The 14,931-nt window shown below is 37.0% G+C and overlaps 4 protein-coding genes across 4 annotated transcripts in view; 2 read left to right on the top strand and 2 right to left on the bottom strand.

Annotated features, from left to right (window-relative positions):
• LOC135137796 (calsyntenin-1) overlaps positions 1-3,109 on the top strand; it is a 60,777-nt gene extending 57,668 nt beyond the window's left edge. Inside the window, exon 9 of the mRNA XM_064067531.1 lies at positions 1,278-3,109. Within this exon, the coding sequence (XP_063923601.1) occupies positions 1,278-1,484 (207 nt within the window). The 3' untranslated portion in view covers positions 1,485-3,109. The remainder of the gene's footprint in view (positions 1-1,277) is intronic.
• A 40-nt stretch (positions 3,110-3,149) lies between these two features.
• Positions 3,150-13,949, bottom strand: LOC135137795 (DNA-directed RNA polymerase I subunit RPA1). Its single transcript, XM_064067530.1, has 11 exons — positions 13,562-13,949; positions 12,761-13,509; positions 6,797-7,652; positions 6,431-6,738; positions 5,884-6,383; positions 5,415-5,829; positions 5,104-5,265; positions 4,240-5,054; positions 3,847-4,186; positions 3,640-3,792; positions 3,150-3,586 (listed from the first exon to the last, which is right to left on the bottom strand). Exons 1-11 carry the CDS (start codon positions 13,740-13,742, stop codon positions 3,173-3,175), a joined length of 4,893 nt encoding a protein of 1,630 aa, XP_063923600.1. The 5' UTR covers positions 13,743-13,949; the 3' UTR covers positions 3,150-3,172.
• Positions 13,950-13,961: 12 nt separating this feature from the next.
• Positions 13,962-14,700, top strand: LOC135137802 (large ribosomal subunit protein uL18m). Its single transcript, XM_064067540.1, has 2 exons — positions 13,962-14,412; positions 14,460-14,700. Exons 1-2 carry the CDS (start codon positions 14,080-14,082, stop codon positions 14,658-14,660), a joined length of 534 nt encoding a protein of 177 aa, XP_063923610.1. The 5' UTR covers positions 13,962-14,079; the 3' UTR covers positions 14,661-14,700.
• On the bottom strand, positions 14,650-14,921 carry LOC135137805 (cytochrome b-c1 complex subunit 9). Its single transcript, XM_064067547.1, has 2 exons — positions 14,781-14,921; positions 14,650-14,729 (listed from the first exon to the last, which is right to left on the bottom strand). Exons 1-2 carry the CDS (start codon positions 14,919-14,921, stop codon positions 14,691-14,693), a joined length of 180 nt encoding a protein of 59 aa, XP_063923617.1. The 3' UTR covers positions 14,650-14,690.
• Positions 14,922-14,931: the final 10 nt, after the last annotated feature.

Genomic DNA, 14,931 nt, shown 5'->3' with positions numbered 1-14,931 from the left:
TTATGGTTTGTTTTAATGATTACGGAAAAACAGAGAGGTTTTACCTAATAATTGAACTTTCTAATAACACATTTTATTGTTAAAAAGTGATAAAACTTATTTAAACAGTAATTCTGAATGTACTGTAAAGGTCCATTGCAAAACTAAATGCTTTGAAATCTTGCAGACGTTTTAAAGTCATTGTAAGCATGGTAAATTGTTAATCAAAATAAATCTGTTTTTCTCCCCAAAAAATTGATGACGGTATCTCAAAATTTTGACGAATAAATTGTGCAAAATATGATGAGTTTTTACTTGTGATCCATCATTGCATTCATATTTTTTATTGATCAAATTAAGAACAAGTCCTTCATTTTCCTATTCGCAAAATCAAATCTTTTAATCTTTCAAAAGAGCTGGATTTGACAAGCTGTACTTTATGGGGAAGTTCTATCGAAATAATCTTCGACCAATTTTTTTATACGTAATTTTCTTGCCGTTTCTCCTTTTCTTATATTCTTGACATATGACAATTTTGTTAAAAATGTTTGCTTCTAGAAAAAAAAATGTATTTGAGTATAAAACTAACGAATTTGTGTCCTAGTACCTACAAATTTACCAACTTTATCTTTGGAAAAGTTTCTCTCACTTACGATTTCTCATTTTATGCTTATGAAAACAACTTTTATTTTTTAAATCCTTAAGGTAACACCAAATTTAATACTATATGTTATACAACAGTTTTGTGATAAAAAAAACGTTCAACGATAGTTCAATAATTATAATTCTAAAGAAAATTTTAAGTTCGCAATGAATCGAAAATTTCGTTAGACAACCTACTCTAGGTAGACTGAATAAGCTATATTTTTAAAAACTTTTTATTAATGATTTAACATCTTCATATGTATTTTCTTTACCAATTTGTTTTTCAAACTCAGCAGATCGACCAATTTACACAAAGTTATTAATTTTGGCGTGTATTCTTCTCATTAAACCTTTTTTTTTACTTGTGGGCCTTTTTTTAATGTTCAAATTAAAACATTAGTTTACCGGTAGGTTTAAAGGTATACATAAATTAACTGTAAATAAAATGTGCCCAGTGTTTCATGTTCCTTCTTAGAGCATTCAATCAAATAAAGCAACTGGGACACCTCTGTAAAGCTCTATTCAAATAGAAAAAAAGATATTAGATGTAAGGGTTTCTTTTTATAAATAGGTTTGAATATCTTTGCTTTTTTATATAAAAAAATGACAGTTCCTGACAAGAAATCTTATGTAATTTTGTGTATTTGTTACAGAACGCCGAAAGAAAATTGGAGGGCCACTCTGCAGACTATAGCGAGAGTGAGCAGTCGGATTCTGACAGTTCCTCCGATGACGACAACATCGACGGTCCTTGCAGAATCCCTGATTCTTCGGACGACGAGGAGGAGCAACCAGCGCGCAGTCGTAAACACGACTACCAAAACATCAGCCAACTAGAATGGGACCATTCTACCATGTAAAAATTCCAACAACAAGTAAACAACTCAAAAAAAGTAACAACATAAAAAACAGCAGGGCTGAGAGGCGTTCTTCAACGTCGTGTTTACAACATTTGTAAATTTCTCTTCGGTGGTTTTAGCGCGGTAAAAAAATAATACGTAAAGGTTTGAGCCAAAACAGCAAAGCCTTTTCGTAAAATACTATAATTTCGCTGGGCGGTCGTAAAACTGCCGCCACAGGGGGTTTTACGAACGCGTCGCGATTGATATCAATAATAATCGTCCATAATGTTAGAGTTATACAAGTTGTATATCCCTTTCACTTAGCTATTAGTAAGGAAGAGAGGTCGGGATGCGTCGACATCTCCGAAAGGCAACAAGCGATGTGTGTCAAAGCGGGCCGCTTTGGAGATGTTGGCGACACCCTGTATATAATAGATAGCTATTTCCTTCACCCTTTCGCTTGGAACGCCTGTTTGTTTTCGGTTATTTAAGGGCAGCCATATTATTTTTAACTCGTAATAAGGTAAGTTTACGTTAAGTTTTTACTATACATGTATTAGGGAAAGTCTTTCCTTCTATTTGAGAAGCTTCGACAATAATTAAGCTTGTTTCAGTTTTTTATTACTCAGTAGAGGTGGCAGCCGCGTTTTCTAAACCGAAAGACTTTCCTTGGATGGTTTTTTTATTAAATTATTGAGTCGTTTCGTTTATTCATTTTTTTATTTAGCCTAACTTTAGGGCCTATGTTTATCGAGTATTTTTCTTTATTAACCAGACGCTTAATTTTGTACTTAGTACTTTTAACTCACTTGTCCCGGACTATTCCTCGTATTGTCATATCAAATTTTTACACTGTCGCTGGTTCTCGAATTAATTTTAACGCAAGATTTTTTATTTTCAATTGATGTTTGTGGACTCTCTCGCACAAGTTTCATGTCTCTAAAATAGTGGATAATTGAGGTAAAAAAAAATACAAAAAGGTGTACATAAAGTTTTGCAGCTAAATAGTATTTTTTTGTATCGTAGATGATGGGTACTTAAATAACGAATAAAAATGGTTTATTTGTTACAAAAACGCGATATAAAAATGCAATAGTAGGTATGTATAAAAAGAGAACAAATCTATATCATATTTGCAATATGTAAGTGTTCTATTGTTTTTCGTCGCCATTTTGTTTATACCTGTTGGCATATTAGAATAGTAGCTGTGATGTTGATGAAAAAAAAGAGGATGTTTTAGTAAAAAAGCACTTTATTACTCATTATGTTCCGTTTTTTTAGTACACAGTGTTCGACTGTTGAAACTGTGCGATTTTCTCGAATTTTTATTAAAACAAAAAAGTTGTATATTTGAAATATGTAGAAAGTGTAATTATTATAAGTAGGAGGTGTGGTGAAAGTCGCTTATTTTCATTCGGTCGAACTCTGTCAGATGAGTATTTAAAAAAAAGTAATAACACTATTTTTGACAAGTACGTAACAAAGACGTTACATTCCATGCATATATTTGTAATCTTTGTATCTTTAACAGTTACGAGCTTTGTTGTGTGTTTACAAATCAGAAATCAAATAATCCGAATATCTTTAGGTGTCATACCACAATAATTATGTAATACATAAATGTATAATAAATAACAAATATATCTGAGGCTTTTTTCAAAGACCCAAAAATAAGGCACGAAATTAACTACTTCAGTCAGTTTATTTCAACAGCCAGTAGAAATTTTATGTAACACATCAAAACATCCAGTCCCGGTCATACACGGCTTGCCTACCATTAAACAACTCGAAGGATTCGTCAAATTATCCCTCTTACCACCAACAGTCGCATTTTTCAGGAAAGTAAGTGACGATTCAAAGGACATCTGCTGCAGAGGTGAAGCGCTACTTTCCATACCCTTCCTACTCAAAGGCTCGAAAGTCCCATTGAAAGTCATATAATCCGCAATCAACGATAGATGTCGTGGATCGACTTTAATTCCATACACGTTAAACACATCCTTGACTTCTCTAACTATGATCTTCATGGCGGCCTCAATTCCATACGTTTCTGCCATCCTGTGAATATCGTTACAATACAGTTTCCGTAAATCGAGAAGGTTGTGATATTTTGACATTTCCTGCAAAAAACCGATGACGTAAAATCACGTGACCATTTACACCAATCATTTACCAAAATATTAATGCCGTCAGTCCGCAACATCAGTCTGTCGTCTTTCATGTAAGTGATAGCCCTCTTGATGTGAGGGGTCTCCCAAATCACTGACTTGGCAGCGACATCTTTCAAAATCGCTGTCAAGTCAAGTTTTTTGTTGTTGAGAGGAAGCTAGAAGTAATTATTATTATTACCGCTATAGTAAACTTAATTTGGAAATATTACCCCAAATGTTAGCACACACCACAAATGTTTTTCTTTATCGTAAATGTAATTCTGAGCAAAGTTGTAGCTATCTACCACTGAATTGTCTTGACCTTCGTTTTCTTCTCTCGTTGTGTCTTCCGCTTCGTAGCTGTCTTCATTATCAGAGACTTCTTTTTCTTCTTCCTCTGGTTCTTGGTCTTCGCGTACTTGCTTGAATTTGTTTCCGGTTTTTGCGTCTTCTACATCTTCGGGTTCTTCCTCTGAGCTATCTTCGTTAGGATTTCCGGGGTTGTCTTCATTATCTTCATCTTCGTCTCCGTTTCGCGCCTTTGAACGTTTTCCTTCGTCCATCATGACCCTGTCATAATTTATTTATAAATTAATAATAATAATAATAAAACAAAAACTTACAAATTCGATGTGATTTTTGTCGACTTCCTGATCGCGGCAAACATCTCCCCAAAAAATTTCTTCGTTATATGCTTCAAAATATACTTGGGCCCCACGCAATACTCATTCTTATACAATTTCCTAGGTAGAAATTGGAACTTCAGAGTATACTGGTGTTGCCTGACTGGCGATACCATCAACTCAACGGTAACATCCACCTTTTCCAAAACATCCGCAACCACCACCCTCGTCAACCTCCTCCTCAAGTCTTCGGCACTCTTCTCCAATCCCTCAACTGGAAGAAACGGGATTTCCATAGACGGCGTTTTGATATTCTTCGACGCCATCATCAAGATCTCCCGCAAACGCGGGATACCCAAAGTCACGTTCATCTCTCCTCTTCCAGCGAAGTGGAAAGTGTTCAATGTCATCTGCGTTGAAGGTTCACCGATGGACTGTGCCGCGAGTAACCCCACTGGTTCGCCTGCCGAACACAGCGCCCTCTGCGCCTTCAGTTTCAGGACGTTCTTAAACTGCTTCAGCTGCTTTTTGCTCGCGCATTGATAACTGTTCATCAGATCTTCCATCTTTTCATTCAGGGAACCAAAATGGTGGTCGGACTGGTAAAGAGAGTTGACTGGGTCTGGACATGGTTCGCACTGCTGCCGAAAACTGTTCTTCACGTCTTCGTCGGCTTTCTTCCAGACTTTCATTATCTGTTTGGAACCGAAAGTTTTGTCTTTGACTTTGTCTCCTACTACGATCGAGAACTGCGAAAACGGACTGCGGCGGTCCTTTTGGAGGGGGTCACCGAAAGTATCGCGCCAATCGGAAATCTGTAAAGGGGTCATGTGACCATGTCGCGACCAATGAAAAAGTACTTACGCGTTTCTTGTGGGCTTTGACGGCTTTGTCGTTGTCGTGTTTCAACATTTTGAGGAGAGATTTGTCTACCAATGCTTTGCTGTTGTCGGCCAGAAAACCCAATTGTTTTTCGTTGAGGAACTGTACTTTTGATATGTCCATGCCATCTTCACCATACAAAAACTAGTTCAAGGTTAATACACAAATAATGGAAACAAGGCGAGGACAATATAAAACTCGTTTTATGTATTCAAAGTACGCTATTTTGGTCAGATTATATTGTCCTGTGACTTAGTTGATGTTAAAATTACCCATGACGTATTGTTAATTACCTGGATGACACTCTTGTCACTGTCTCGAACCGTCATATCATACCCAACTGATAAACCCTCTAGATGTTTGATTAGACATCGTTGCAAATATCCACTACGGCTGGTTTTGACAGCCGTATCGATCAAACCCTCACGACCTGCCATACAATGGAAGAAAAATTCTTGTGGTTGAATGCCTGTCATAAATCGACCATCGATGAAACCACCAGCTCGTGGGGCGAACTCGAATATCGGAAAACTAGGGAGAGATTTTCCACTAATCATTATAGGGGGACGTTTCCCTTCCAACTCGATCTGACCCAAAAGGCACGAAATTTGCATAGTATTCACGGTCGTACCTTTTGCACCCGATTGTACCATCAACTGAAGGTTATTTTGGGGGAATTTACAAACCAAACCAGCTGGCAGACATGTCCTAAACAAAAAACAAATAATAATCTTTATACGAAGAGAGCACAAAAACACCTACTTGTTAATATCATTGGTGTACGAATCCAGCGCCACCTTGTACTGCCTATCCACACTAGCTCTAAACTTCGGATTCTTCACACTATTCTCCCTAATCTTGTCAACAATGTCTTCCGTTGGACTATCTTGTGGCAAATCCAAAACCGTAGTCACCACTTCCACACCGATTTTCCTCGCGCTCTTAATAATCTCCTGACGTTTCGTATCAGCTTTCTGCACCGTCAGGATATCGTGCACGCCCAACGTAAACCCCTCCCTCTGCAGAAACCTCGTGAACAACTTAGCCAATGCGCTTAATAGTCTCGTCGCAAACACCGCCCCGTACAACTCATACACACAATGAATCAGCCCATAGGGGGTGGCTCCATAATGCGTCTTATCCAACACGCCCACTAACAACTCCCCGCCTCGAATCACCACTTCCGCTTCGCTCATCGTGTTGGAGTCGGTGAACGGAGTACCGCCTGCCTTCCACCGTCGCGGAGGGGAGGTAAGCCACGCCTACAAGTCACAATTAGCTGCGAGTCTCCATCTACTGATTAACTTACTTTCGCGCCGATTTTCGCCGTCGCCGATAGGTTAATTGGTTCACGCCCTTCTGGAATTATGTTTATGATGACAGTTGAGAGAATTTGTTTCCCGGACCAAAGGGGGCAGGGTTTAAGAATGGCAGGAGGGAGGAGGGAGATTTTGCCGGTTTTAGTAGAGAGGGCTTGGAAGACGAACTGATGGTAGTCGCTTTCGTTGAAAAATCGTCCTCGGAGTGAGAGTTTCACCCCAGCAATCATGTGATCTTGAATGAGGCCGCTGAGAGGGGTGCCGTCTTTGGGGACGAGGTATTGGTTGCAGACGTTGACTGAAATAGATATTAGTTTCTACGATCTCAATTTTTTTGACATATAAATTAAAAGTACCTAAACTGTAGGCTTCACTCCTCGCCACCTCGTTCTGCGGGAAGTGCGCATTCATCTCGTCTCCATCAAAATCCGCATTGTACGCCTTACAATTCGCATAATGCAACCTGAAAGTCTTCTCCCCTTTCAAGACCCTCGCCGTATGCGCCATGATACTCGGTCGATGCAACGTGGGCTGCCGATTCAACAAAAGAACATCGCCGTTGCACAAATGCCTGTGCACCCTCTTCACCCCTCTAAATCCCGAAATCTTATCCGGAGTCAACAGTCGTTTCAAAATAGCCTCCTGGTACGTCGTGTTCTTTGGGTCGATTCGCTTAATGGTACCATCTTCGTACTCTACCAGCACGGCTCCCGGATGCACGTCTGGCCCGTTCATGATCATTTTCCTCAGTTCTTCGACATTCCACGACGTCACGGGAACTGGATATGTCAAGTGTTTGGCGAAAGCTTCAGGAATGCCGATTTCGTCGATGTTGAGGTTAGGATCGGGGGTTATAACTGTACGCGCGGAGAAATTCACACGTTTGCCCATCATGTGCATGCGAATGATGCCGCATTTTTTCTCGATGACTTGCTTGAGGCCGTTGCCTCCGGGGGTGCCTCTGAGGTTAGTACTGTCGACGAGGGCGTCCACGTCGTATTGTAGGGCTTCCCAGGCATGGTTGAGTTTTTCGATTGGGGTTGCGCCTTGGGCTACACTGTAGACGCCCTTGGCTTCTGATGGTAAAGAGCTGATGTCGCCTTTGTTCTTGACGGCTTGGATGACCAGTTTTAGTAGGATTGTGTTGTGGATGATTGATTTGTAGAGGGCTGATTGAGGATGTTCGTTCATTCGATTGTTGATAATGTTGACCTAAAAAGAAGTTTATGGAAATAGAAACAATTTTTCTTGGACTCCCTTATACGAGGGCCACTAGATATTGTTACGTTGTTCAGTAATTAAAATCGGCGTGGGTAAAACCCAACAATTTATTTTTCAGTAGTACAGTAGAACTCTGTTATAACGTCCTTCACATAAAACGAACTCCTGCTTTTAACGAACGGATTTTTTGGTCCCGTCTAAATGCCCATATAAACAATGCATTTTTTAATCGCATACAACGAACACCGGTTTTAACGAACAACTGTTTATAACGTACGAAAATCTATAACCATACTGCTTATAACGAACTGTTGAACATAAGATCGGCTTTAAACTTCCTAGAAACAATTCCAGACGGAACACAACAACATCCGGAATGTAGCAGTCAGTTGTGTTTTAACTTCGTTAAGACAATGACGCTTAATAACAGAAAAAAACTTTCGTTAACTTTGTCTACAAAATTAGATATACATAATCGAAAAACCAGAAAGAGGTGCCTTTAATGTTGACCTCTGCAAAGAATTTCACCTATCCAAATCCACTGTGTGAACAATATGGGGACAACGAGAAAAGATCCGATCTGCAAACTCTAGTAAGAATTTGAAAAAACTTAAGCGGCTTTGTGATCCGGTGAGGAAAGACATAGATGGTGCTCTTCTAAAATAGTTTAGCCAGCAAAGAGCTTATAATGTTCCAGTAAGTGGAGAAGTTCTTCGGCAGAAAGCAGAAGACCTTGCAAAAGTAGCTGACAATTCACTAGGTGAGAAGATTTTCAGAAAGGACTACAGTTGTTACAAATAGGATGTAAAAAACACTACTTATGAGAGTTAAGCATAGCAGACTTTTTCAAAAAATAAAATTACATATTTAAATCTTTTTTTGTGCTGAACAATCTAGTTTATTACATCTTTTTTAAAGTTAGTGTTCAATACCATATAAAACACAAATTTCTTTGGTTATACTTTTAGTACGTACAATCGTTTATTACGAACACGAATTGCTGTCCGTAGGTCGTTCGTTATATCAGAGTTTTACTGTACTAATTTACACAAGTAAACTATACAGCGATTATGTACGCAATAATTCCGACTCGACCTTTTGTGGATTTAACTAGATCCAAATTCTCTCAACATTGACTGGACTCTACTCGTTGACTGAATGACTCGAACCCGAAGGTGGGCTCTATTTAAACCCATACTTCCTTTCTAGATATTTCGCGAAACAATGTAATTTCACGCGCGAACATTGCGACGCATTTAATTGGGGGATTGCTCGGGGTATATTTGTTGCCGCTCTTTAGTTATGATATTTATGTATTCTACGATTTGAATTTTGGAATGTTTATTCTCGGATATTCCTCTCACAGCGAAGTGTGTACCAAGCGACATTCTTGGGATTTCGACCATATTTCACATGTGTTTTTTTATTTATGTGACGGAGAATTCAATTCACGTCTTGATTCATTAATTTTGCTTTATTGAATTCGGGTGGCGGCGCCGGAACTCAGTCCAAGTCGAGATTGATAATCTTTCCTTTCATTCATATGATTCGCAATACCATAGTGGAAGGATGTCCCACTGGTAGAGGACGTCTTTTAAATTGTTGAATTAAGTCCTTCGACAAACTGTGTTCATGTGATCGAAATTTTTAATCTTGCATTTGAAAAAAACGAGGAGATTGTACAACTGAGAAAATACAGCCTTTTAAAAGAACTTAATACAATTATTCCCGTCGTAATTTGTTGTCGTTAATTCAAAGTCACCTTTCCACCTCTGCGGTTCACCACTTTGCATTAGAACGCATTCCGCCATTTTAAAACACAACGTAGGATTCCATTTTGTCGACGATCACAGTTCATGGACACTTTTCAAATTTTTCGCGGGTTTTCGAATTTCGTGCGCATCTCAATGTTCATTGAGAGTGCATTGCCAGACAGAAGTGGAATACTAAAGATTACAGTATTCCACTGATGGTTCCAAAAACTCTGCATCATTATTGTTAAGTAAATGAATGTACCAAATTTTATTAAAAATCACAGTATATTATTATTATTATTATATTATACCTAGAAATTTTGAAAATATTGGAAAAGGTTGAATTTCAAAATTCTAGTATAAATGGAGACTGATAATTTTAGAAATTTTGAAAAAGGTGGAAATTGTGGTCTTTTTGTGTACTTCGAAAAATCTGAAAAATGGAGTGAGCCGTTCCTGACGTAATCAATCAAATAAATTGCACATCCATTAATTTTTTTGAGCCACTTGTACAAGAAAATCTAAAAAATATGAATGCAATGATAACTCACAAGTAAAAACTCATGATATTTTGTATATTTCGGGTAGATTTAAGAATTTAACTCGTTACTATGGAAATTCATAATATGGCACCTCTAAATTTCACAAGTTTTTACAAAATTAATAGAGGCAAAACCAGTTTTATCTTAACAAGTACTTGGCCCGCCCACCTGCCCCCTATTTTCTCAGAAGATATGTCATTTGCCGAAATAAGTCTTGTCTTAGCAAGTACTAGCCCCACCCACCCACCCTCTATTTTCTTGAAAGGTATGTGGTCCGCCAAAATTAGTCTTATCTTAGCAAGTACTAGCCCCACCCACCCTCCCTCTTATTTCTTGGAAGGTATGTGATTTGCCAAAATCAGTCTCATCTTAGCAAGTACTAGCCCCACCCACCGACCCTCTATTTTCTTGGAAAGTATGTGATTTGCCAAAAGCAGTCTTATCTTAGCAAATACTAGGTATAGTAACCAGCGACAGAGTATTCAAGAGATCTAGACTTATAATCAACTTGATTTTTTATTCCAAAACATAAGAAGTCTTTAAAAAGACTGATTTACAGAAAATATCGAATAAAACATTAAAACAAAACACGAAAAATTGGTCGAAAGTTGTTTCGACTGAACTTCCCTCGCTCCTGACGTACAATGAAACATATACAGAATTTTCAAATTGTGTTCTTTCTTTACACAATTTTGTGATGACGTCATCAACATTTTTGCAATGACACGTACATCAATTTTTTAGGAAATACATTTTGATCAAAAATTTACCAAGCCTATCACAACTTTAAAACATCTTCGAGATTTCAAAGCATTCGATTTTGTAGTTCCTGATTAAATCAATAAAATAAATTCACTCATTTATTAATTTTTTCAGTCACCCTGTATATGCAAATCCAAAAAGTATTAATGGAATGATGAATCACAAGTACAGACTCATCATATTTTGTACATTTCAGATAGGATTTATTCAGCAAAATTTTGGGGTGACGTCATCAATTTTTTGGAGGGGATAAGTTTGATTAAAAATTTATGATGCTTACCATAACTGTAAACCATCTGATTTCAGAGCATTCGGTTTTGCAGATTCAAAATTAAATTGAAAAATGTTGTTTCATAAATTTGATTTTTTTCCAAAAATCTGGACGTTTCGGGGAAAACTCAATTCGGTATCATAAACTACATGTGTAGTTTTGTTATAACTTTTTTTGTATTAATAATTGTTATTTTATACAATTTAAAACCCATGTACTATGTATAATTTTGAAGTGACGTCATCGTATTAGTGGTGGGAATGATTAGACAAATTTTGGTTAGCGTTTTACTATGTTCTCTGGTTTTACCATCTACATGATATTCCTAATATAAGGACAAAATTTCACAAGAATCGGTCCAGTACTTTCGGAGATTATCTGTCTAATAAAAATCCGAGACGGCAGACAGACGGAAACAGGAGACCTATTTCTTCGTCCTCTAGGGGTCACGAACGGTCGAGAAAACGTAAAAGTAGAAAGTCGGCCGACGGACTCCATTACAATACTTCCTTTACTTACGCTCGGGAAGTAAAAATTAAAGGAAATTGAAACCAAGTACGACGATACGACGGCACAAATAAGAGTGAAAGCTCAAGTTCAGAAAGTCAACATTTGGGTTTTAAAAGAACACGCATTTTTACAACTCCATCTGTTCAGTAAACGAACTATATGAAACGGGAAAACTTGACAAAAAATCTGTTTTTAAATGTATCAGTTTTTGATGACTTTGGGGCTGAAGCGTTTGTTTTATAGAGTTGGTTAAATAAATAAAAAGAAAACTAACGAAGTACCTAAATAAAACTGCTCTAAAAATAATTCAATTATTATTATACAACGTATGGAAACGGGATAGAAAATTTCAATCAACATATTATAGTAAATTGTGAAATAATGCTTACTCATTGAAGATAGAAAACTGATCTTTCAAATAATACTTCAACATTGCAAAAAAATTTAAAATCTCTGTGTACAAATTATTACTAATAAATATTACAAGTAAAAATTAACAATTCGTCAATAATAACAATTTTTTTTGGGTCATTCTGTATAAACAATTCTAGATACGGTGTTACTCACAACAACCATACACATCGAAATATTAAAGAAATTCGTAGATTGTTAACGGCTCCTCTGCTAACGAGAACCCGATTTGGCATTGATATAATCGCATTATTCTAAGAAACCATCAACTCAGAACAGCGAAGACGGCCGACGGTCACAGTTTACGGTTATTTCTCCTTGTTTGCTAACTTGCCTAATTTTTTGAATGCAAAAAAATATTTTCTTCATACAAAAAAATGGTTCAAGATTATTACACCCCCTGAAGTATAATCTAACAAATTTAGCTTCTTTGAAAACTTATAAAATTATGGAATATGGTATTTTATAAAATTATATAAGCACAATTTTGAGATGACATCATAAAATTGTTGGTGGGGATAATTAGACAAATTTTGGTTAGAGTTTTATCATCTATACAATATTCCTAACATGCGTAGAAAATACCAGACAATCCGTCTAGCAGTTTCGGAAAATATCTTCTAATAAAAATCGACACAATCAACCCACGGACGAAAACGCGGACCTACTTTTTCATACTTTACAGGTCATGAAACGTCGAAAAACATGAAAGCACTCATTCGCCAGATGGTCCCCGAAATTAGTCATTTGAAAAGTATATACAAACTTCCCAATTTCTTTGAATTGTCATATCATAAATAAACGAAATTATAAACTAGACTATATTATTACATGTATTATTAAACTCACCGGTCTCATATTTGGCGGAACGACTGGAATTACATCCCAGAAAAAGACATCTGTGGGATGCTCATCTCTAACTCCCCCTAAAACTGCGATAATTTCTCTCATCAAATCTTTTTCCTGTTCCCATAGTTTTCTCAAGTAAGTTCTAGATTCATCAGGGGTGATATATTTGGATTCAAAAGCTCGAACTTTAGAAGCCATCATTTCACTGCGATCTCCTCTTTTTCGATTGGTCATTATAATTCTATTTCTCACTACTTGAATCCTATCCATTGAACTTTTACAATGCATACAAACTTGACTTGCCTTAATTTCACGCAACATTCCATTGATGAACTGATTTCTCAAAGTCTCTGTATTTTTCGAAAGGACATAATTCCCTTCAAGTGTCTCTAGAGATTTGTTTGCCATTTCTTCATACTTACGAAGAGGTACGACAGCCTCTTCAGGAATATTCTCCAACGACTCGTAATGTGAAATTAACTCGGAAATAGTATTAGCGATTTCTAAAGCCTCAGTAATGTAACCACAATTCAACAATTTAATTTGTAGTGTAAGGGAATATTTCATATGTTCAGGTATTTGAAACCGGAAACAACTGAGGCAACTCATTCGAATAATAACGCCCATTATTTTGTAAAAAATCGGATTCACGACTGGAAGGGGCAATTCTATGTATCCAAAGTGACCTGGACACATGTGATAGTTTTTCCGACATGTTCCACAAGGCTCACTTTTTTCAGTAAGAGGACCTTAAAGTTCTTTAATTAGTTCGTGCACATTTGAAAGCACACCGATACTCACCTAAATGTTTATCGTACAGCCCCCCTGGTAGAGGGTACCCCAAAGCATCGAGAGTCAAGGGAGTAGAAATTTTGGTCACAGCCAATTTTTTAATATCTTCTTTTGTAAACATAGAGAACACCACAGAGTCCAAAGCAACGTGTTTGGGGGTGGTATCATTTTTTCGTACGTTCTTGAACATATTCGGGACACGTTTCTAACATGCGTATAACCTCAAAAATGTATCAACAGTGACACGTGTTATAGAAATAACTAATAATAACTAATTAAAGCAAATGTTGTCACACATCTCACTAATACAATATAAAATTGCTTGTAAATAATTGCCACTATAAATTAACAACACTGCTGACTGTTGCGAGGTTATGGATACACATGGTATGCAATGTTGCCAACCAACTAACTGTCAGTTTTGTACTTTTGACATGTAAAAACACTAGTGACCGTAAGCGCTGATTATAACCTAAAATTTCAAATTATAAAAGACTACATTTTATTAAGTTGAAATTACTCTAAGAATGCAGTATTTACGTCACTGTAATAAATTTACAAGTCGAGGGCTCTCCACACAAGTGGCTAATGCAGACCTCAACATCACAGATTTTGTAAATAGAAATCCTAGAAACTTGGAACGAATGAGGATAGGCTATAAACCAGACGGCTACCATGTAGAAAAGCCAGGAAAATGTTTCTGGCACAAATTGAATTTGTCACAAAGTGGTCGTTATGTATATGCAACCATTGAACACTTCGAAAATGGTACAGTATTACAAGCTAGTACAAAAGAGTGGGCGTTAAAAAAACAGTTATACAAGTGCATTGATTCCTCAGCATATTATAATTTAGGAAGAGTATGTATAACAACTATATCGTAAAATTTATTAAGAGTACTTTGCAGGTATTAGCTGAACGTTGCCTAAAGTCAGGTTTAATTGAAGTCTACTCTAACATAACACCTCCAAAACCTGATGGGAAAGTCGCCAAGTTTCTGGAAGCGTTACAAAAAGGGGGCGTTAATTTGCAAGAACCGCCTCAGTTTAAGCCTCCACGACCGTGGGATCAATACAGACATGAAAAACCATGGGAAGTTACTGAATAACTACTTTATTTAAATAAATATTAACATAGATTACTGTTCATAGTTGTGTTTAATGTGTTTCCATAATTTCTGGAAAAAGGAAATGGTAGATTACAAGGGTTGATATATTATGTAACATACCCCTTCATTGAGTTTATCAAACAGATATTCCGAACCTAAATCAAACGTCCTCTCAAAGAAAAACGTTGCTCCCACACATGCCAAGGCAAATGTGGAGGTTCTTTTGAAAATTGAATTATAAATCGTACCCGAAAGAGACATTTTTCCGATG

This window comes from Zophobas morio, unplaced genomic scaffold (genome assembly GCF_036711695.1).
Source record: "Zophobas morio isolate AGI-343-1 ecotype UQ-CSIRO unplaced genomic scaffold, CSIRO_AGI_Zmor_V1 ptg000030l, whole genome shotgun sequence".
Classification (NCBI taxonomy): Eukaryota; Metazoa; Arthropoda; class Insecta; order Coleoptera; family Tenebrionidae; genus Zophobas; species Zophobas morio.
This window is presented reverse-complemented; position numbering and strand designations above follow the sequence as displayed.